This window comes from Agrilus planipennis, unplaced genomic scaffold (genome assembly GCF_000699045.2).
Source record: "Agrilus planipennis isolate EAB-ADULT unplaced genomic scaffold, Apla_2.0 scaffold355, whole genome shotgun sequence".
Classification (NCBI taxonomy): Eukaryota; Metazoa; Arthropoda; class Insecta; order Coleoptera; family Buprestidae; genus Agrilus; species Agrilus planipennis.
Genome location: NW_020440754.1, coordinates 47,907 through 73,040, shown reverse-complemented (window position 1 = coordinate 73,040; position 25,134 = coordinate 47,907). Strand labels below are relative to the sequence as shown.

The following is a 25,134-nucleotide window of genomic DNA, read 5'->3' as shown; positions in this document are numbered from 1 at the left end:
TGTGCTGTTATTGGTACCATTTACTACTGAAAATATCAACGAGATGTTTATTTATATTTGAAGACATATTAAAGGCTTTAACGCTTGTTTTCAACCCGCACTACTATTCATGATTGAACAAAACTTTTGGCAGGTACTGTATGAAAAAGTATGATTAATGAACAAGACTCGAGAGTATAATGAGCTTTTTTCCCTACTTACGATATTGCCAGAGCGCATCCAAGACATTGGAAGGGGCACATCGCTAGAGAAAGTAAATGAAGTATACCAACGTCTTACAAAGACATCTACTTTCCATACTGGACCATGACACAGCTTACATGTATCTATATTTGACAGACACGCAGAAAAAAAGAAGTTCAATATAGATCATAAAGCTCTGGTCAGACATTTCTTTAATGAATGCATACAATTAGAAAAATATTTATTTATAGTCGTCGCAGTTTTTTAGAATTTCAATATTAGGGATGAACGCATTCCAGTGAAATCGGATTGGGTAGCTATATATTTATCGGTAAATCCTTAAACTTTCCCTTTTCGGTGATTAAGCATCAGTAATGCCCTAATCGGCTGGGTTTGTTTGACTCAGAGAGGATAAATTTCGTGGCAGTTTTAAAGGAGTGAAAACCATAAAACTGATCCTTGGTTCGAGACGGCCGAACAAATTGCTTGTCACACTTCAGAGAGCCAGAATTTCCGTTCAATTTATTCGTCATTAAACAACGAAATGAGACGGAAAATCGGGAAAATTGTGCATTTTTTGCAAAATATTAAAAACCCTTCGGACTTAATTAACCGAAGCCGATTTTGTTTAAAGAGAAGGCTTTAATTTCAGATCGGAAATCAATCAACTGGGTTCATAAATTAAATTTCATATTCTTACGTCAAGTACTAATGTGCTAATTATTTCTTTCTAATTGGCATAACGAAGAGGACACAATTTATTGAAGTACCTATTAAAAATTTTACAAAATGTTAACTTACAAGTTTAATTAATTAATAGTGTTGGGATCCGTCAAATGGGAGGAGCCTAAAGAACATGGCGCCGATTAGGGAAAATTTATCGTAGTTCCTATAGTGTACCGTGCAATTTCCAAGTTTTTAAATTACGATAAAATGATAAGTATTGACACAATATGTGATTGGGCTGACACAAAGCCTCGGAAAGGAAATTTCGTTGAAGGTGAGCGTGTTTTTAATGCCAATCACATTATAAAATTCGGAAATAACAAATCCGGAAGCTAGCCTTCAAATTCCGTCAAGTTTACTGCCTACTTTTTACAAACTTCGGATTTAAAAAGTGATTCACGTTATATAATTGGTGAGGTGATTCTGGGTGATTTAAGCAATATCATATCAATGACTTGCACGTGCAAAGCCGATTTAAGAGAACGTTGCAAACACATTATTGCAACTTTGTTGTATTGCAGCAGGTAGGTTCTTAACCTCAAAATACTTATATCGTATCATTAGAATTGTGTTAAATCAATTACACAGGAATAAATAATTTCTCACTTTATAATTTTAGTATGATTCTAGTTTTAAATATTAAGGTTATGGCTGATGGTAAATACTTGCTGAAATATAATCATGTGCATTAAAATGACGTGAACAAATTTTTATTCCGGAATTCACTTCTTTGATACCTACTGCTTTCATCCAAGCTTCTATTAGTTTACTTTTTTCTCTAATTTTCCGAATATATTTTTTACATATATAAAACGGTTAGTTTTTATTGGAAAGTAGTTAATGTAGGTGAAGAGTGAAGATCTATGTCTGAAGTGCTATTGCAGCTTTTCACTGAACATATCAACTTTTTATTTGATTTAACTTTATAAGAAAACTTCGTCGACTCCATCATCAAAAACATTTTTACCTTTTTACGTGTTTTATTATTTTAATAAATAATTTTACAATTTGCGTGCACAGTTCCTATGTAAATTTTTCCCTCATTCGAGTTATAAATTTTGCCACCAAATGGTGTATGCCCATTTGACGGATCCCAATAGTAGATTTAGTAATTCGTCTATTACAAGTAATTCGAACTTTTCGTGATCTACCTTGGCAATTTGTTTATTATATTCGATTTTTGATATCGGGTTACTCGATATTTTTGAACACCCCTTAATGGTCTACGCCTTTTTCTTAACATTCTTTACTAAACTTTAATATTGGGTTATTAAGGCCAAAGCCGTCACCTTCAGACTTAATATTTCATTTATCCCAAAACGTACTGCCCCAGAGGCCTAGTTCGTTGCTCATTAGCGCTCAGTAATTTTTAATTAAGTTTTCTCGCTTGGTAAAAATCTATTAATACCGTCCGTCAAGGATGCTCACGTTCGTTTTGAATATTAAGTACCTGAATCGAAGACGATCTCGCTTAACATAATCCACGAGGAGGCAAAGTAGAGTCTCATTTTTACGAAGCGGCCGATGCGATAATGAAGATTGATTGTGACGTTGCGGGAACTCTCCATAACCCGATCCGGCATATATGAGTATGACAAAGTGGGGCCGTTATAAAATTGACCGCCCACGCTGAACATTATCTTCGCCATCGAGAATACCTGCAAACGATGTAAAGTCAACTAGAGCACCTATCTAGTTGTCCACAAAAAGAAAGAGGTTGAAATACAAACCAAGCGGGTAAGCAGCAAGGTAATTAATTCTGACCTAGTTATATAAAATAATGGTTCAAAAGAGAAAGAAGCTGTAGGTACATCATTTTTTAAAAGGTCTTCTTAACAACGCTAAAGAATACTGAAGGAGTTAAAAATTTAAACGCAAATAACGAGAAGCATGCTTTTAACTTGTGATGAAAATGGGAAGGTAAAAAAAAATATTGTCAACCTAACGATTTTTAAAAGTAAAAAGTTACCGATTAATTAGCATTGAACGAGTTTTTAACTCCCCATTTGGATATTACGAGGGTGGATTGATAAGTTTCCGGCCTGACCAAGAAAAACAAGGTTTTTAAAAATTTTTTTTTTTTATTTCTCAACATAATCTCCTCCAAGGCTGATACATTTCTCATAGCGGTGTTCCAGTCTATTAATGCCATCTCTATAGACTGATTCGTCAAGCTCCTCAAAATAACCATTTACAGCTTCGATTACTTCTTCATTGTCCGCAAATCTCTTACCGCCAAGCCATTTTTTGAGATTAGGGAACAGAAAATAGTCACTCGGGGCTAGGTCTGGAGAGTAAGGAGGGTGCGGCATCAATTCAAACTTTAGATCGTTGATTTTAGCCGTCGCAACGATTGACGTGTGCGCTGGTGCGTTATCGTGATGAAACAAGATTTTTTTCTTCGCCAGATGAGGTCGTTTAATTTTCACCTCGTGGCTCAAACGTTGCAATAAGTCTGCGTAGTATTGACCAGTGATAGTATTACCCTTTGCAAGGTAATCAATGTATATAATACCTCTTGCATCCCAAAAAACAGTAGCCATAACCTTGTTCGCCGAAAAAATTGTTTTTGCCTTCTTTGGAGTTGGTTCCCCTGGTCCAATCCACTGTTTAGACTGTTCTTTGGTTTCAGGAGTGTAGTGGTGGACCCACGTTTCGTCAACGGTTACGAATCGACGCAAAAATTCGCTTGGATTACGCTTATACAATGACAAATTTGCGGTAGAAATGTTTTTTCGAATCAATTTTTGGTCGACTGTTAGCAAACGCGGCACCCATCTTGCACAGAGCTTTTCCATATGCAAATGTTGGTGCAAAATATGTTGCACACGTTCATATGACATCTTACAGGTCTCAGCTATCTCATGCACTTTCAATCTGCGGTCTCCCAGCACTATTTGATGAATTTTTTCGATCATATCTGGAGTTGTGACCTCAACGGGGCGTCCTGAGCGAGGCCCATCAGAGGTGCTCACACGACCCTTTTTAAACTCGGAAACCCACTGCTTAACGGTTGAATATGACGGGGAGGATGTCCCCAGTGTTGAGTCCATCTCTTTTTTAATTTCCTTCGGCGTTAACCCCTTCAAATAAAAGTATTTGATGACAGCACGATTTTCCTGCTTTTCCATTTTTACGAAAACCACAGAGGCGTCTTGTTCAGCGTGCTGTCAAACCTACACTAGCAAGGAGATCGGGCTGAAACTATAGCTACAAGCTATCCAAGGATGGTACTATAGAATGTCACCTCAAGGTAGGCCTAGTGGCGTCATCTCTTGGTTAGGCCGGAAACTTATCAATCCACCCTCGTAACTACTGAGGGCTACAGATATAATAAATGGACGATCTTAAAGTCATAGTTCACCAAATGATAACAAATCGATAAAAAAAATGCCCTCTTTGATGAGTAATTGGTAAATAATAGGACGATGACGTTCAAAAGTGTCAATTGATGAACTTTATAAGCTTTTGTTTTATTGATATGAAGATTTACAACTAACTAACTGATTTTGAGCTTCCCGCCATGAGCTGTTGTAACAGTGGATTCACTTGTTCGATCCAATTCTCCAATTCTTTCAAGTCAATAGACGAAAGTTTGTGGTTTTAGCCTTCAGCTCATTAAGGAGAGCATTTTATTTTGATCAATTTTCACCATTTGATGTGAGATATATGATCATAAAAAATAATGAGTTATGTATTTACTTTTGAAATTGCCCATATACTGTGTTTACGTATTACCCTCTTTGTTACGATAAATTAAATTTTAATGAGAATCCTGTATGGCATTGTTGTAATACTTAATATATGCCAATAAATGGACAAGAATTTAAAATGAATAGAAAATGGTGACATCTTTTAAATATCACGCTGAAATTGTGGCATTATAATTTACAAAAACATGGACAGTAGGCGCGGCGGAAAAGAAAAGGTTAGAAGCGTTCCAACTTTGGTATTACTGGTGAATGATGAAGATACCGTGGATAGAGAAGGTTAGAAATGAAGAGATGTTGTTAGAAAGAGTAAGAGAACAGAGGACTCTATGGAAGTCAATAAGAAATAGGCGAGATAGGTTGGTTGGACACCTTCTTCAGAGACATATTAGAGGCAAAAACAGGAGTTAGGAGGGGTAGAGGTCGACCTAGATTAGATTACTCTTTCTAGTTTTAGGGAAATGCGAAGATTAGCTCAGGATATGCAAGAGTGGAGGTGCATGTCCAACCAGTCTTAGAGGACTGCCGACGTTATGATGACGATGATGGATTTACAAATATTTTGCGCATGATTCGGATAATTCAAACGCACCAAACATTAAATGGAAATGAAGACGAATTCTGCAGGTCATTCTTCATTACTCGTAAATGTAATTGTTTAGCAGTGTCAATTGCAACGTATTTCGTAATAATAATCTCGGTGGGTTCACTTATTCTCAGGTCTCACTTACTTACTGTGTTGACCTGATACAGAAATAGACGTTTCAGTATATGCATCTTATAATTAAATTTTCACGTAGCTATCGCCGTTCCAGATTTTAATTAACTATTCAAAAGCCTGAAGTTGGAGCATCTGAAGCTTCCAGAGATGATGAGATGGCCTGAATCATATTCATGAGCCATTAGCAAGTATGGCACCTCACTGATCGCATAGATTAATTGATTTATTTCTTCCTTTATATATGAATAAAATACGGCGGGCAAAGAGAACGCATCCTTTTTGCTTGCACTAAAGGAAATACAGGAACGCTTTTTATCGATGTCGTCGCACTAATGGCATACGATTTGGTATGCAATAATGGTTTCTGTTTACTTAATGTCAGTAGATTATTACGTAATTACGGTTTATTTGAGTGTATTTCTAATGTACAGGCATTACCGATTGCAAATAAAGGTGACGATAACATCAGCACATAGGTTACAATAGAAAAATTGTAAGATTTGTTTACAATGTATACTCGTAAAACGAAATAATTTTCTCCCTTGCATTTCATTGATCTAAAAGCTTTATGGTCATTCACATTATATTTTAGATTAGACATTTAGTTCTTATAATACCGTAATGTTCGTGGGTTTAACAAAATTAACGTTTAAGGCTAATAACGACAAAGCTATTTATTTACACTACTGTTGATATATCACTATTCACTGCGCTATTTATTTCTCGATTCACTTCTGCAACGGTCAATTTATTTCTTCTTCCCTCGGCGATCGTCTCTTCCTTTAAATACTCTTTTGTTTACTTTCGTGAACCTTCTGGAAACATTCGTAACGTTTATTTTTTTTTTTTGAACTGTTTAACTGCTTTCCCAGAACGCAGGTACGACACACACATTTACAAATACGCCGCACGCCCGCGGCTAGTCGGCGAATCGATAAGCCGTTCAGGCACATGTGTTCCCGATCGCACACAAACACACTCGTGCTCGCTACAATATCTTATTCCAGTTGGTTTTTGTGAGAAGCGCATATATAAAGTGTTAATGAATTACGTTAAAGACATGAGATGTCATTGCTTTCATTTAAAAATAAATAATAATTAAAAGCGTGTGTAATAAATATATACATAGGGTAAACGATTCTACCTGCAAAGGGTATTTTCATAATCTGTTGATGTCAAAACGTTCAGAAGATATTAAATTTTCTTACCTGCACCCCCTTCGTAAAATAGTTGTTTGTAAATAAATGTACCGAAGAAAAATTTCTAACTTCATCAAACTGGAAAACGAGCTCTATATATCCTAATAACGAGCTACTATTCTTCCATGCTACCCAACCATTACCTGGAACAAAAGATGAATAGAGAGAACAGGCATGACTTTATCTTCTCAGTAATTGTCTTGACTATAATTCCGTAGTAAAGTTAACTCGTTTGTTTATTTGGCAAGTTATTGCTGCAATAAAGGCTTTAAAAAGTAATAGACAGACGTTTACCTAATTTGGTGGTGTATATCCTTCTTTAGAAACAAAGCACTGTCAAAAACCTGTATTATTTTTTGAAGTATTTAAAATTCGTTTATGTTCTCAAGTGCAGGTCTTCTCGAAAAGGTAATATTTTCTACAAAAGAACCCACTCTTTCGCTTTTGTTTGTAAGTAATACTGAAGTAGAGAAAATACTAATTTTATCTCACAAAATGTATTGTCACATGTAAGCCTTCACCTGACAATCAGCACTTTGACTATTATCGACGGCTCTTGAGTATGCATACAGGCAGGGACCGACCGCTAGTCAGTAACGTTTTTACTAAAGACGCGAAAGGCAATAACTTATGCCCTGAGTGACACATATTTGCCTGCTTAACAATAGGAGTTCCGGAATTTTAGAAATGTAATGAAGACAAACGCTTTAACTACAATAATTTGATGAGCTATACTCTTCTATAAAAGCAAAGCATTCTAAAAAATTGCATTATTTTTGAAGAGTATTTAAAATTAATCTATACACTCAGATGCAGGTCTTCTTAAATAGGTAATAATTTTCTTCTACAAAAGGACCCTTTCTCTCTCTCTCTCTATTTTACTTGTAAGAAATATTGAAGTAACTAATAATGAAATCATTATAAATATTCCAGTGAGTTTCAATGACTTTCAATAAAGCTTGCATTTTATAAAGACCTATATAAGTCGTTCCGTTTATCATTCTGTTTACCATAATTGACAAGAACAATGGAAACAAAGGAATGAAAGATAGCCAGGATGTCCATTAGTGACATTTCATTGTGTATTTACATGGATGCCTGACTATTGAAAATTGTTTTTGGGGTTTGAAATTTTCCGTACATGTGTGTAAGACGTGTGTCACTCACCCTTGCCGTAGCCTATGTCTAAACGAAAGTTATCAGCTCCGATTTCTCCATCGACCAGTCGCCCTAAGCCGTTGTACAACTGTCCGTCAGATGTTTCGCCGTCGTAGGAGCTGTCCACTAAACCCAGATCTGGATCAGAACCTGTCGGAGCTGAGTAAGAAATTACTCCTCCTGGAACAAATTGAAATAGTTCTGGGAAATTGTGGGAATATAATGCACAGAAATATGATTATAAACGTTTTATCCTTTCTTACCACTATCGGTAGTTACACTCCTGAAAAATCCAGGAATAATAATAATATTAAATAGATCGAGAGACTGCAGCAATTTATTTTTGTTGATTGCTTTTTGCTTTCAGTTCAGATTTTGTGCATTTGCCAAAGTGTAACGACTTCCTGTTACCTGTACGTCCCTTTGGCGATGCTGTAGCGGGAGCGAGACGGCCCCGTGTGGGAATATGAAAGCATATTGCTGGTTTATTACATTTTGCTTCTACGGTCCAGTGAGCATTGCTCAATTCATTTAGAGCCGACCGAACACTATGTACAGCATATCTATGAATCGTTGCAAGGTGGTTGGCTCCCCTATCGTTCGACCGGGAAGCAGGCACTCCCGCCTGTCTCTCTGGCGAACATTTCGTTGATAAATGTGGCTCATAACAATCGAAGCGTAACGGACGCCACTGAAAGAAGCACTTTCTCTCCATCAGAAAAGGAATTCGGTGTAATTTAGTTAGTTCGATTTGCTATAAGAAGCTGTATGGTTCCCTTTCTTCTGATGTATTCTTAAGTGACATTTACTTCCTGTTAATCATCCACAGAAACTCTTTGTTTAAAACTTTGTTTCGTTTGGAAATTAAAACGGGTTCAACAATTTATTTGCTTTATATGTTCATTGAAGTGTAAAACTCAAAACTTTTTTATTATCGATCATGTTTTCAATGTAACAAACTTTTAGATTTTCTTTATGTTGCGTATACGATTTGAAATCTCTCTTTGGTTATTTTGATCTCTTGATAGATGAAGGATTTACTGAATCGATTTGTGTAAGTGCAGATATAACTCGCAGAGTCGAATAATTCGAACGATATGGTGAAACATATTCGAAAGCGTCAATCTTGTTAGGCGGTGGTACTCGGAACGTTTTCATACTGTTCCCGACGACTTTCTCGGTTCCTGTTGGCTCTAGCGCCAACTTCTCAATTTCTCATTTTTCCTACTAATGACGACGACGGCGTCGGCGACGTCGTAACGCGCGGGACGTCCTCATAAGTAATCCAAATTAAGTCGAGCCGAAAGATTAGGGTAATTGATTTCGGAAATTAAGGCCTGGCAACTTCAACTTTACGTAAACTGCTTGAGACTGCAAGCAAGCTACATTGTACAGTTTCGAGCAGCAGTTTCATTCTAAGCCGTCACATGATTAATTAGATTTTAATTTCGGGAACAGCATCTGCGACATCATGCCAGCCCCCTCTTGTTCCCGTTCCTGCCTCCCGCACCTCTTCACAACCGCCGTTCATAAACTTGACACGCTGTAAAATATGCGTGTATTTATTTTCCTCTAGCTGAGCGACATTTATGCATTTACTTCTCAACGGGTTAATTACAGTCGAAAATTCATGATGTCAGCGAATGAGATATTTCGACAAACTCTGCTCGTAATTTTGCATGTTCTCGAACGCTGTTAAAAATGTAACTTTGAAGCAACCGTTTAATTGCAATCAAAGCCAAGATGTCGGCAAAAAGAATTTTATTTATCAGAACCAGCAGCCGACGTTTCGCATTTTGGTTTAAAGGATTTTCAAGTCAATACATCGATTATTATCAATGTTTCTTGAGTATGATCGCAGGCAGGGACCCCGACCGGTGGTCGGGCAGTGCTTCTACTAAATTATAAATTATACCTTGAGTGACACATATTTGCCTGCTTAACAAAAGGAGTTCCGGAATTTTCGAGAGGAATGAAGGCTCCTCGAGAGAATTCGATAATAATATAATGGATAACAGCCGGATTTAGTTACTATTTAGGTATTTTTTTAAAGATCTCGACGTGTACCATTGACATATTTAAATAATCAGGAAGTACACGCTGCAAAATGGTTGGTAATGTGTAGCGACACACACATTCATATTTATTGTTTTTTTGGTAGCTGGTGGTTTAAAATACTTGCAAAAATAAACTGTAAATAGTTGAATGATGTATGCATGTAGATGTATGTAGGTATGTATATAAAAAGGCAGCTTGACTGTCAGATAAGCTACTTAGCGTTGAATTGAAATCGGTTGAATTTATTGTTTTTGTGTTAGGTTGGTGGAAATGACTAAGAGCTTTTTTGTGTAGCTTGCGTAAATAACAAGTTAAAATTCGAAAGCGGGGAAAGGCGAAGCCACTGGCCAGAAAATAAAAAAAACAGCGAAGCAATTTGGCGTTCGAAAGTACGCTTAATTACGGAAACTTTAATAAAAAAACTGATTAGCAAGTCTTTGTAGAAAATTCGAATAAATTTCCTTCGGAGTATTTAATTTATTTCAATAACGTTCCTACATTTATTCTAAAGGAGCAGTTGTCATATTTATTCATTAGACGTTAGGTAAACAATTTTGGTAAAGTGCTAAAAAATCCATTGATTTTAATTAAGTAAGTCTTTTTTTTTAATTTCAGCTTTTATTGGTTTTCTCAACAGTCACGAGAGGGTGCATTGTCCATGGCCTTAACGAGCATTACATCTGTTCCATTTCAGGGTAAGTCTATATTTTATTTATATATTATTATGGAAGGGGCAATCACATCTGTTTTATGTGATAACGGAGCGATATTTATAAAATTGTGTTATTTTGACTTACCATCATAAAGACACCCCAATAACTCCACCCTCAAGCACACCGTTCTGCGGTGGACACTGTACGGTAAAATTCTTAGCTTGCTTGCAAATATTGGAGGCATTAGTTTATGGCTTTCCACTGTCGCTGTGTCGCTGTTTCCTCTTAGAACCTGTAACAATTCAATCAGTTAAAATAATTGAATAGAAACAATGGGTCGCCAAAGAACAGATCAGAAAATTAAATATATTGAACAATTTGAAGAAGTAAATCCAACTACAAAACGGTTTAGGACGAAAATCCCAAAGTCTAATACAAAACACTTGACAAAAAGAACGAAATCAAAAGCCAAAAGTTCAATAATACATGGAAACCCTTAAGAGCAATATTTTTCGGTCCATTTGTCATTATTTGATGTAAGACATGATTATAAACCATCAATGAGTTATTTAACTTTGAGATCGCCCATTCATTCCATGCATCACCCTGTAAGCTTAATTAGTTTAAAGAATCACGATGTCCATTAATTATTCTGCAGGGTTAATCGGGTTTTAGTTAATAATTAGTATCTCAAGGGTTAAGAGTATTAAATAGGGGTAATTTAGGTTGGGATTATAATTGAATTATAATATATATATACGAATATTTGTTGGTAAGGGCCAGACTGCAGTTTGAAAAAAAATTAGTGGTTTTGATTAGTAAGATATGCAAATAATCATAATCCTAAGCCATTAATTTTCAATTATTACAACGGGATTGCCCTTATGTGTACGTATATAAATTGTGTATAAAAGGAGTCCGTGGTTCTTTATGCCAATGCCGTTTTGCCAGTTTGAAAGCAAACCAGCGAAGCATTCGTTAAGATAGAGGATAAATGCCTTCTCTTTTATACGGAGACGTCACAAAGAAACCGGAACCGCAAATCTCATCGGATCTCTAATCTCATTGCCGTCAGACAACCACTGTGCAAACAGGAGCTTTACGTAACGGCAATGTAAAGGGTTGGGGTGCGACGCCGAAGACGGGCGGCGTTCCCCGCGCGACGCCGACGACGCTAGTTACCTACCGTGCCGGTCGACGCCGGTCCTAACAAACAACATTTCAGGGTTGAACGGTCGCTGTTGTTCAAAAAAATAATGTCACGCGATTTTTTTATTGTCAAAGTACCCACATAAAATGAAAATGTATAAAAATGAGACACACACTCAAATATTATTAATAAAAAATTATTAGTAGATATCTATATATTTAAATGGACCTTGTTGGAGCATACGTAATCCTAAAATGTAGCATCGTACCACAGATGGCGTTTACCGCTCCATTTGTGGTATTTTCTAGTTTCATTACGATAAAAGTTGTCATAAATATAATAGTAGACTTTAATTATTTGGTGGATGAACCTGGCAGCTAGATTTCTTACTTGAACAACAGTGAAATAAGTGGTAATTAACTATCTAGTTTTGTTTAAACATTAATTATTTGCAATCAACAAATTAAACTATCACTATGTTTTCAATTTAATTATTTCTACAACATTGTTATTATTAGTTATTTTGACGATATTAGCTGCGTGTGTTTGTGTGCTCATGGATAGCTCTCTGGAGGCTGTATCTGACGAGATATCGCCTAAATGCTGGCTTTGTTCTCTAGAGTACGTCACATTTTCCTTTTGTGACCGCGCTTCTCTTTATTCCTGCAGTTGGCTTAGTTTCACGCCATCTCCGATCCTTCAACGTCTCAGCGGACAATACAAGTTTTCGTTTCATGAAATTTACAGGACGAGATGGACGAACAAATTACGCCAAATTAATGTAATTTGCTCCCACTTCTTTAAGAAAATCGTTAAAAGTATAAATGGAGTTATTCAAGGATAAGGGCGTTACATTAGTTTCGAATTTAAGGGTGTCCATATGTATATAGCAAAAAGTATGCAGTAACTGATGGTCTAGTAATCTCTACTAGCGTTTGTTCGGGGAGACTCATTTAAGACTCGGTGTATTTAGACTGTTTATGTATTCAATTCATCTGTTTCCAAGGTTCCTGCCCTGCAATTCATCCAAACAGTTTGTTAATTCTAAATAAAACGAACTAGTTGCTGTATTAAAAAATCAATAATTAATAATTGTGAATTCGTACTCGGTTGAAGCTCGTACGAGCTCACTTATGACTCAATTTTTGTATACTCCTTTCCTTTAGTGCAGTAGTTGAATCGACTCGTTACGGTTGCCGATAAGCTTGCGTGTTAGTTTAACCAATCCAGCAAACTGTCACCGATTGATACTAACAATTTGTTGAAGTTCAACGTTAATAAATCGCATCCGTATTAATCCGTCTTTCTTGTCTGTGATTGTTTTTTCAATCACTTGTTTCAAGCGGCTTTCAGCTTCGATGAGGATGGAACTCCTAATTTTATTTACTGATATGTAATTGCAGGTGATATATGGAATATAAAATAAAATAGACATGTTATTGTTTAATAGATACAACCTCGCCTCGGTCTTACAATTATATAGTCTCTTAGGTTACATAAGTATTGACTATCGTTAGTGCAAAAATGTGTCTTAAATTGTGTTGTGGCTGTCGTAGAAAGACAGTAGTAGATTTAAAACTAATGCGAGTGTCTTAATTCTTTTTGTGGAATCTTGCAACCCTTCCCTTTGTTAGTCTGCAAGCTAACTGTGTTGTCTATAGCAAACCAACATTTGCTGTTGGATTTATGGTGGCTATCTTTCACGGACTAGACTGACGCTTTTGTTGGAAATTGGAAGAGAACGGACAAAAGTAGTCTCTAATTAATGGATTATGATGGGAATTGTTTGAACCAATATTAAAACTTAAACAAGTATTTGTAAGGTCATAAAGTCTTCGTTAAACACTATAAACTACTATAGTAAAATTCTGCAGAAGGTAATATATATATATCAGTCAGTTACTTGATAAAAATTCATGAATCCTTTAGAGAGTATGAAACTGTGAATTTGTATTTTTTATAAAAATTGGGTAAACTCCTTAGAATTTTGTTATTTTCGTATTTTTATCATAATTTAGTAATTTCAAAACGTCTTTCACGCACATCTCTGGCAATAAATCTGCAGATATTTTACAGGGGTGGTATAAGGGGCAGGGGGCTACCAGAGGCGCAGATTCCAGAGGGACACATTTACGATCAATATTAAGAAAATTATTTACGTTTTAGATATTAAATAACAATTAAATTTAACCCTTAACACAAAACTCACGATAAGAATCGATTTAGATAATGTTTCAGTTGTGAAATAACTTGAAGTCTATTTTTAAAAGTTCTAGGAATACAGAATGAGAACCTTGCCGCGAGGCTCTTACAAAATTGATTTCACTTAAAAAATAGGACGATACTTGTTCTTCAGAAAATTTCACATTGGTGTTTGTGTGCTAATGCCAATGTCACTATAAATTAATCCCAAATTTAAAATTATAATTTCCTACTGTATTTAAAAATCGAAAAATTGGGAGGTAGTACATGACGCATACACAGGTATGAACGATAACGTGGCAGTTGTCGGCGGATCACTCAGGGTCATAATTCATACGCTGTATGACACATACACGACCGCGTAACAAAAGAACTTCGAGAGCTTTACAGAAGTATTTTATCAATCAATTTTTTCATAAAAATACTTTCTTTGACTTATTTTTATGTTGAATCCAATACATTATTTTGTAAATTCAATCTCGCTGTTTCGTAAATACAAATATTTAACTGTACTTGTCCCAAATACGGTAGAATTGTTTAAATGTAATTTTCGTCTGGATTAATAATGTAAGTGCCAATTTCCTGATACGGTTAACATTAATTTACTTTTTTTTTTTCAATGTACTGTTATATTATAATATCTACTCGTTTAAATAAATAAATGAGTTCCTACAAAATTCGTTACAGTAGGGTTTATGATGAAAACGGCAGCAACAGATAGTGGAACAGACATACGGAAATGGAAAATTGCCTCGCCCCTGCTCTGTCTAATTTATACAAGTTGATTGAAGATCTATTATAGAGAAGTTGGGTTTCCCGATTTTCGCTCAATTTATCTTTAATTCAAGATAGGAAACTAAGTTCGTAATTTTTTATGTCTAGCAATAATTGTCTCCATCTTTGGAGGAATTGCAACCAGTTAGCGAACGTTGAACCGCGTTTAGCAGGCATTTAAATCCCATTTAAAAACTAGAAAGTCCCAACTTTTTAAAGAGACTTGAACGTATTGCTTCCAGTCGGTCTCCGCAGTCCTGAGCACAGCAGATTGCCCTATTATTCTTGGGATAGTTTCTGATTAAATACGCCAACTGTTTTCGTTTCGAGTACAAAATTTCGCTGCCGCGCCGTTCAAGAAATTAAATTTCTTCGCTGGTAAATTATTTCCACGCTTTTCTTCGCCGTTTACGTCTGATAACAGCTCCAGTCTAAATAGGAACTTACTGGATGCTTCACAGGAAATTAAAGAAGTGGGTCCTTTTGTTTCCTCTTTTTCATCCACTCCAAAATTGAGTGAGTATCTCTTCTTCCCACAGGGTTCAATTAATTATTTTTTATTCTCTTCTTAAGTGAACAAATATTTGTTTTCGAACTTATTTCAATTTTGTTTAAACGCCTTCAGGTATCTATTTATTGCCGGGAAAATTTGCTTAATCCTTGCTGATTTAATTTTATTTTATACCTTGAAGGATACTGGAAGGATAGAAAAAACTTTTTTGTGTCACACAGTAATTATTTTGAGGATAGGCCTCGCTAGCCGAACTTGAAGTTAATTTCTCCCTTGGGGGAAAAATTATTGACTAAAAAATGAATTTTTTATCTCATAGTTTAATGATAAAATTCTTCTTAAGAGGAATATTTTCACAGCTTGAATGAAGGCTTAAACTTTTTAAAATAGCATTTTGGTCATTATTAGAACAATTTTTATGTACTCATGCAGTGTTTTGGCTTATTTTTAAAGTAGATCCTTTTTATTTTCGTACTGAAAGCTTTGCTATCAAGCAAACATCGATAGTGGAGATTTAACCCTATTTCGATGGCATCCATTCTTCTCCGAAATTCGTAGGGTCTATATCTTGGGTCTTGAATACAACACATAGCCATATATGTAGGTGTAGTATTTATTAAAAGCAACAAAATAATTGAATTAATCGAAACGTAAATATTGTTACGTATTTAAGCAGTTTTCTCACACTATTACTACTTTTATTTAACCATTTGCTGTCTAATTAACGCTCCTTTTATTAATTATTTATCCATTCACCACTATATGAAGACTTTGTCACTTCTTTGCTCCTTATTCTTTGCTTTATATCGCCTCGAACTCGTTTTCGTACTCGTAACTGGATCTCGCGGCAACATGTTCTAGAATGATTCAGTATATGCCATCTAGAAAGCTGGTCTTCTTTGTCGCCATGTATGTTGGGTTGCCCATACTCATGTGACAGTACGTATAATTATTCTTAAACCCTTATAATAAGAATAGATGATGATAATAATTAGGCACATGTCTCATTATTTTAGCAATGATATTAAAAAAAAAAAACCACTTTCCCTTTTCGATTTCGAAAGTGGCAAATTCGTCGCTCATTATCTGAGTATTGTTCCACCTTAATCACCACTTGTCCCGTTATTCATAGCACCACTTTAATCTTCCCCTGACGAGAAGATGCTCGTTAATGGTTAAAAATGTTGTTGGTAAAGGGACGGCGCTTTTGGAGAGGCACGCTCGCGAAAAAAAAAAACTCAAAAAGGGTACTTAAGGGAATAAGCGCCTGTTATTATTTCCAGCCCTTGCGGAATACGCAGTCGGTGCTAGACGACTTTTAGGGACAGTGACGGCACTTGAGTAACGTTTCCATAACACATATGTATATATAAAAAAATCTCTAGTAGTAGGTAGGTGGCAAATATAATTTTGAAAATAATAACTGGGCAATCTAATAAAAAATGTTTATCGCCTAATTTCTAATTTATTTACGTGTTTTAATAGCAAAACACAAATCTTTCTAACACAACATTTTAAATTCGAAAAATTTTCAATATTCTAAACATTTGTGCCCGAGAATAATTGTCATTTTTACGATCGATTGTTTTGCTTATTGTACACCAGCAACTACTTACAATTAGTTACGATAAATAATTACTGAAGTTTATATACTGCATGTCTTGTTCCTAATTTATTGTAATTTAATCAATTAGAACATTAACAGAACTACAGCTAAGCCGCTGGCACAGAATAGACTCCGGTTGTAGTTCTGCAGAGTTGTTTGTCGCTAAGTTTCCGGGTACGTGATACAATTAAAGCTTCTAAAGGGGACATGTACGAATTTATATCTGACAAGGTTTATTTTTCAATACAGGGATCAGATAACACTAAGAATCACAAAAATATATGCTCTTTATGTCGTATATACACAGTCACCTCTCTGTAAGTCGAATTGACGTAAAAATTGTTCAACCTACAGGATCTAATTAAAAATGAGAACCATTATAATGTAAAAAGATATCAAGAAGACTTTTAATAACAAATTTACCTTCTTCAGGGCCTGAAAACTGTAGACTGCGAAGTAAGTAGTTAATTTTCGGCAACAAAATTACTTTCTTCAGCGACTGAAAGGAATTGAAGTCGCTGAAGAAGGTAACTTTACTATCGAAGGTAACATTGCTATCGTAGGAAACTTTTGATAATAACTTTACCTTCTTCAGGGCCTGAAAACTGCAGTCCGCGAAGAAAGTACTTAATATTCGGTAACAAAATTACCTTCTTCGGGGACTGAAGGGAATTGAAGTCCGTAAAGATGGTAACTTTAGGTGACAACGTTATCTCTTTAAGGGACTGAACCCAACTGAAGTCCCTTTACTTCTCTACATCGTCCACTAAGCTGTGAATTGCTGCTGTTGTCTATTGAATACATCATATAAATCTAGTTAATTCCTTTACTCCTTGAAAAAGTTCAATCGACTATAGCGTTTGTAGACATTTTTGTCAACTGTATTTTATATACCTACCTAGGTATAGATACATAGATTCTATGTGATCACATAAACGTATGTATTAGTTTACCTGTTTGCCGTCCCATCGCCGATACTCCTTCCATTTTCCTAATCCAGGTCGCCAGTACTCCAAGGTGTACTCCTCTGTGTACTCTTGTCCTCGGCCCCTGTCGTAGCGCCCCTGCGTCTCGATCCCGGTTATTACATTTACATCCCCGAGATCTATTTGCAAATATTCCCGGACACCCTTTTCTACCTGTTGTTTAGGACACCAGCCTCCCCCAGCACGTTCTATTCTCAACCTAGAACAAAGGACAAAAACTACGTTTAGTTTACGAACAACAATTTTTTGTTACTAATGGTTGTTGATGCGCTTGTGTTTTAAAACTTCATTTTGAAACGAGATTAGTGTTACACAGCGTTAACACAGAGAAAATATTTGTAGGGGGATTGTTATATTATAATATATTTCAATTCAAAGGGTATGTACGTTCTGTTTATTAATTTCTTACTCTTCAAATAAGTTTCGATTTTGACTTTTGTTAATGTCGTATATAATAAAATAATTCGAAGTGGTCTGTATTCTGTCGAAACTGCCAGATGCGAATCGCGATTTCGATCTTTTTGGATCTCATCAGCGCGTCGCAGGCAGATCCGACAGAACACAGATCAACTTTTACCTGCTGTCTTAACAGCGCGTTTTAGAAAATACGACATATGGCGCTGTAAACGCCATCTGTAGTACAGTACTACATTTTAGGATTACGTATATTAAGGCAGCAGGTAAAAGTTGATCTGTGTTCTGTCGGAGCTGACTGCGACGCGCTGATGAGATCCAAAAAGATCGAAATCGCGATCCGCGTCTGGCAGTTTTGACAGAATACAGACCACTTCGAATTATTTTATACGATTATGGTAACGTGCCTACCACGTTGAGGTGAGCTACGCCGGGATTCGTTTCAGCAAGTAGATATCCATATATTTAAACATACGTAAACCTCAAATGTAGCACTGTACTACAGATGGCGTTTACAGTGCCATTTGTCGTATTTTCCAATGTCGTATATAGTTAATGTTCTTTTATTTTCTCTTCGAAAGATCTTCCCGCCTGTCCGACGTATACTTTCTTGTAGCCTCTACATATTAGCTTGTAGACTGTAAACATGAGATTTTAACTTTCTGTCCTATTTTTATTACTTATTTGAAACTAATATTAGGTCACTTTAGGGTAACAATGCGGGGAATTAATTTCCTTTTCGACATAAATTAAGGACACCGAAGTAATTACCAACATTATGCTCTGTTGAAAGTTTAATCTCCTGTGAATTCTTAGAATTATTGGAATAGACTTATGTACATATTAAACTATGTTTCTGTACCTATTTCATACCGTAAGTATCTACCTAAAAGTTCGAATCAAAGTAGATTAAGCTTCTGCCTCGAAATTGCTAGAATTAACTAACTTCATATAAGGCAGACATTTAGGTATGCATGAATTAGTCAATTAGTGAGAAATACGACCATTATGTTGAGGTATTATTCACGATGCTGTTGTTTCATCATTAGGGTAAATTAGCACAACAGCCCCCATGTGTAAAAAGTTAGGATAATTTGAACAATTTAATTTCTGGAAACTTAAAAATATAAAAGAAATCTTATTTATTTCGGTTTGATAATCTTCGTAATTTAATACATTAGCCAGCAAGTTGCGTTTGTTATTTAAAAGCGAGCGAGTTTGATTTCTTTTGTGCAGTCCAGCTGTTGGTGTCTAAGTAATTCTAGGAAGCGTCCCCTTAAATAAGAGACAGGCTTTTAATTAAGACAAATTTGTTTACTTGTACTAGTGCTTTTGCTGCTACCTCTTCAATTAAATTTGTGAATAAATTTCGACCAGAATTAATTTAAACTAATTTTGTTTAATCATTTCCTTGCTGAATAAATAAATATACGATTGATTTTTGATTAAGTAATTGCGAACTTTTGTTGCTGTCATTGCAAAATCTTAACTTAGTCTGGAAAGAAGCCATTAACTATAAATAAGTGAACTTACTTTTACAGTATTGTATAAAATGTCAAATTCTAAGATGAACGTAGCAATTTTAATTAACCTTGATTTGCAAAGTTCTCTAATTCAACTTCAAAATAGAAAGCAAAACGGTATTTTACTATTAACTTGTGCAGGACAATTAAAAACTGAAGTTGTTATTGTATTTCCAATCATCATTGTGTAGCGAGCACGAGTGTGTTTGTGTGCGATCAGGCATACGTGTGTGTGAGCAGCTTATCGATTCGCCGACTAGCCGCGGGGCCTTTCTGCACGTGCACCGTATTTGTAAACGTGTGTGTCGTACCTGCGTTCTGGGAAAGCAGGTAAACAGTTCAAAGAAAAAGAAACTATCCGGATGTTTCCAGAAGGGTCCCGAAAGTAAACAAAAGAGTATTTGAAGGAAGAGACGATCGCCGAGAAAAAGTAGAAAAAAATTGACCGTTGCAGAAGTAAATAGGGAAATAAATTGACAGGGATAGCAGTGAAATAAATAGCTCAGTAAATAGTGATATATCAACAGTAGTGTAAATAAATAGAATAATTCATAACCTAAGTTTAGTAATAATTTAATAGTGTTTTATGTTCTTTAATAATTAGTGTAAATAAATAGTTATCATTCTTAGAGTTAATTTTGTTAAACCCACGAACATTACAATTGTTTAGAACGGGAAGTTCTTATAAAAATTAAATTTATTTTGCGTATTTTAACCCCTCGTATGTGGGCGACCTTATTGCGTTAAAGATAGAAGGTTTTTGGTTATTTCCAATTCGATTTAGGTGTATGCCGCAGTCGTATGTTATTTTAACATCGACCTGGCTTTACTTAATTTACTGTCCTGTCGGGATGGTATGTTTAATTATAGGACCGCTTAATCAGGCAGTCTTCTGGGATACTGGCTAATTAAATCGACTAATTTGATATTGTAACCGTTATTGGCAATACGTGTATCAACAGTTTATGGAGTCGCTTCTGGTCAGCCGCGTACTGGGAGAGCTTTTGGTTTTAACTGACCAGCAAATGTGGGTCGTTTCAGACAGTTCAAACGTTAGCTGGCGTTAGGGGTCGTTTCGTTCGTCAGACGTTTTAAGTTTTGTGTAAATAAGTTTGACGTGGCAGCAAAGCCAACCAACTAACTCTACCGATTGTGACGACCGATATTTACAACGCGGCTGGTATAATTCAATTATCTCATCGACATGTCGCGTAGCGCCGGCTGCTGTGCCAACAACTAATTAATTTTTATTGTTTGTCCTTTCCCGTTGTTTCCGCGAAATATGGCGCCGGAAAATCGAAAATGGAGATGGCGATAACTACGAAAAACTTGTCCAAATGAAGTATATTTCTCTAGTAGTAATATAAAAAGCGAATATAAAGATAGGAGACAAACTGGCTGATTTAGGTGTCTAGGAAGTCAGATAATTCAGGACGAAAGGAGTAGTAGGGATATAAAGCAGAGGATAGCGGAGGGTTGTGTCGCCTTCAATAAAAAGAAGTCACTTCTATGCTCGCGAACGGTTAATTTAGAAATTGGTGTATGTTTGGAGCACGGCACTGTAAGGGTGCGACACATGGACAGTGGACGCGGCGGAAAAGAAAATGTTAGAAGCGTTTGAAAGTGGAAAGGCGAATGATGAGGATACCGTGGATAGAGAAGGTTAGAAATGAAGAGATATTAGAAAGAATAGGAGAAGAGAGGAGAATATATGGAAGTCAATAAGAAATTGGGCGAGATACGTTGGTAGGATACTTTCTCAGGCATGAAGGTCTAGTCAGAGACATATTAGACACAGAAACGGGAGTTAGCAGGGGTAGAGGTAGACCTAGATTAGATTACTGTTCGCAAACCGTTAAGGATGTGGGTTGTTCTAGTTTTAAGGAAATGCGAAGATTAGCTCAGGATAGGAAAGAGTGGAGGTGCGTGTCCAACCAGTCTTAGGACTGACGACCTCATGATGATACGCGATACTATGAGGAACAAGTCAGAAGTTATTTTGTCAGAAAATGAGGAAAATGTAGATAGGTAGAAGGAACGCAGTACAAGTTACTCGGAGGTAGATGAATTAGGATTATACTGTGGTATGGACATGAATTGTGGGCAGTGGGCACGAGACTGAATGTTATCTGTCAAAGTTCGTCAAAAAGAAAGGTTTCCAGTGGTCTTCTTGAGTGTCTATATTTCATCAAAAATGAATATCAGTTGTTGTAATTCGAGTGTACATCATATACTGTACATTATTTACTTATTCTTGTAATATGTGTACTAACTTCGCGAAGTTTTATCTTTAACAATCGAAATAAGTACTTTTCTTATTTTAATTATTTTCGCCATGTATATTACAATGTACTGTAGAAACATTTTCCATTTCGTGCACCACTGCAGTAAATCATAAAGGCTCAAACGAAGTTTACTGTTTAAGCTTTAGCATGCGACACAAATTAACGAGTCGAAGGTTCAAGGTTTGTCTCGCAAAATTGTACTCCTGTATGATCAAAAACGGTGAGGTCCATGCTGCTAGCAGACTGTGTTTGTGCATGAGAACCGACATGTAATAATTTAGAGAGAAAGAGCGTGCGTGTGTGAAAGAGATAGAGTGAGAGAGCGAGCGACTGAGACCGGTGGTGGTGATTGACATTCATTGAGAACACAGAAAGCACCTTTTCACTTCACACTTCACCCTTTGATTATTATGTCGTCGCTAAATCGAAGGCGGCTTTGCGTAGACCTATCAATATTTCACAGGAATAATTGCAGCAGTGTCAGTGTCAGCCGACTCCTGTATCAATTACTTTTTGCTTTGTTCTCCGCCCTTTGAGAATAAATAAATGAGAAAATATCTTGGCGATTCTGTGAACCGTTAAATCCGGAAGAATAGTAGAAATTGTATATTCATACCTTTTGTAAAACGTTGATAGATTGTGTTTACGTCATCTATATAAATATGCCTGTACGATCTAATACAAAACATCCTGGCAACAGCATATTGAACTTACTTATAATATAATATATATGTATGATCTAATATTAGATCGACTGGGGTGTATGAAGAAAGGACCCCTGGGTTTCTTCATAGAAAATGGCCCTAAGTCAAACGCGCTGAAACTTTGGTTTCAGGAAGTTTTTGTTGTGTACTAATATTGAAAAAATAACAAAAGTGATTATAAATAGTTAAAAAAGATTATATGGTTGATTAGGTTCTACACTAACCATTTAGTTTATAAAAAATTCAACTGAACATTTTAAAAGATCAATTTTGTTTGCACATGGTATCTTTGTAGTGTCTATTATGAAAACTATTGTTTTTGAAAGAATGCAAAGCGCAAGAAACTCGGAATCACGAATTCTTTCATGTCATCTTTACAAAAGAAATCGATAGAATGCGCTGCTTTTCAGATTTATTACTTTACAAAAGCAATAAACCATCGTCTGTCAAGAAAGCCAATATTGCTTGAAAGTTAAGTTGGGATCATGTTTGGCTTCTATTTTTGAAATACATTTTTCAAAACCATCAATATTTATAGTTATTATGTGTAATACACAACGCTATCGATAAAAGAAAAAGTACAGCCAGAAATATATCCACTATTCGTTTTAGAAATAAATGACTCAATAAGTGGTTCAACCCAACATTTCAAAATTCGCGATTTAGAATTAATAGCGTAAGTAGGCCTAAGGGGCGCAGTTCTGTCTTTTAAATTATACGTTTTAAAAGTCAGCTGATTCCAGAATGTCATATCATCAGAGGTGATAGCTGCACAAATCTACACTAACATATGAACTCAATAAAACATGCGCAGATGACTACATGATTTTTCTTTTGTATGTACGACACTGAAGTGATGAAAACAGGAAGTTATAGAAAGAAGGGAAATAATTGTTGAGGAGTTTTAGAATGTCATTGAACCATTGTGTATATTTCAAGGAGCGTTCTGGGCTATTTACTCAAGAAATATCTACTTAGATAGGTACTTAGAAATGAGTTTATTCAGGTTTAGTCGCTTTACAAAATGATAAGATTTAACAAGGCCTTGGCTGTTTATTATGTATGCAAAGATCGTTCAGACGCCGGAACAGGAGAAAAAGACGGAAAATTATTCGTAATTGAAATAAACTCGAATATAATTGGTCTATTGAATTTATCATTTCAAAGGATATCGTCCAAGAAATTGTTTCTTCTTTATCTGGGTAAGAAAAATCCTTTGTGCAATTTGCAAATAAGCTATTTTATAATCAGTCACTTCTGCTAATTCACTCATTATGATAAAACAATCAATTATTTTGGAATATAATTATCAAGCTTAAATCTCAACTACCAATCTTTTATTTACGTGCTTTGAAAGTAGTATCGAAAAAGGAAGAATTAATCTAGTAATTTTTCCCATTTGACAAATTTCATTTTAGTTAATTTGTTTGAAATCTATAGATACTTTTACATTACTTTAAGTTTAAATCTCTAAATTACTGAAGGTAATCCTTATCCATTTTACACAATTCATTGTGAAATTATTTTTCTGATGGATAGACAATATTTTTCTGTTGATTTTCATTCATCTTCATTAGCCGTTGTGGGGATCAACTTTCTCCGTAAATAAATCGACAGGGAGAAACGCAGGCTCGTTGACAGGTTTCGTGACAAAGGTATTGCTTTAGGACTAAAATAAAACCACTGTTTCTTCCCTGGACGTCGAAAATCGAAGAGGATATTCAATATTAATTTGGAACTTTTTTGTTGCAGAAAAATGATCAAAACATTTAAACCTTTAAATATTCCAAAGTTTTTTTTTTAAACTGCCATTAAGAAATTTTATTTCATTGCTTTCTTTTACTTACCTTATCTTTTGTATGGTTTGTATTAAGTACGAGGGTTGTTTGATAAGTCAGTGACTTGACTACATTAAATTAATTAAAATTTTAATTCTCTCACCCACTCTATTAGCCTGATGTGGCACTTTCCGATTTAGGTCTGGAAATATTAGAATTTAATAAGGTCATAGCTAAAATTGAGTTCGAGAAAACATATTTTCAGGCAGGGTTAAGGAAGTTGTTTCACGACATTACTAGTAAAAAGTTTATGCTAGAGTGTATCGTACAGTCAGTTAGTAGCCGTGATACCTAAGCCTAAAACTTTTTGCTGTTACTGCACTATTCCTAGCCAATCCCGTACCGCTCTTCATTCGTGTATCCCTTCTACTACTTGAGTGCGATAAATTGTTCGTTATTTATTAATTAATATCTCAGAAACTGTGTTGTAATAATTAATCAAACTTTTTTCAAAGAAGTTATTAGACATTGTTTAATCTTTCTGTAGTTTTTTAAAACATTTGTAAGAAGGGATTCCAAGTTAACATTGTATTTCTAGTTAGCCTCGCCGGTATCCTGTATAGTACAATGTATAAGAGCCGCAAAAACGCGAACTTTGAAATTAAATATCTCTGAAACTATATTGTCCAATAATTTCAGTCTGCACATATAGGTGAAGAATAACTTAAATAATATTCTGTCAAAATTTCAAAAGAATCCTAAGAAAACGCTTTTCATGGAACAACTACCTTAA

The 25,134-nt window shown here is 35.5% G+C and overlaps 1 protein-coding gene across 1 annotated transcript in view; it reads right to left on the bottom strand.

Annotated features, from left to right (window-relative positions):
- Positions 1–25,134, bottom strand: part of LOC108742768 (discoidin domain-containing receptor 2-like) — a 53,110-nt gene that overhangs the window by 14,149 nt on the left and 13,827 nt on the right. Inside the window, exons 2-6 of the mRNA XM_025979889.1 lie at positions 17,605–17,836; positions 10,553–10,700; positions 7,707–7,877; positions 6,549–6,682; positions 2,360–2,567 (exon numbers count right to left, since the gene is read on the bottom strand). Coding sequence (XP_025835674.1) covers positions 2,360–2,567; positions 6,549–6,682; positions 7,707–7,877; positions 10,553–10,700; positions 17,605–17,836 — 893 coding nt within the window. The remainder of the gene's footprint in view (positions 1–2,359; positions 2,568–6,548; positions 6,683–7,706; positions 7,878–10,552; positions 10,701–17,604; positions 17,837–25,134) is intronic.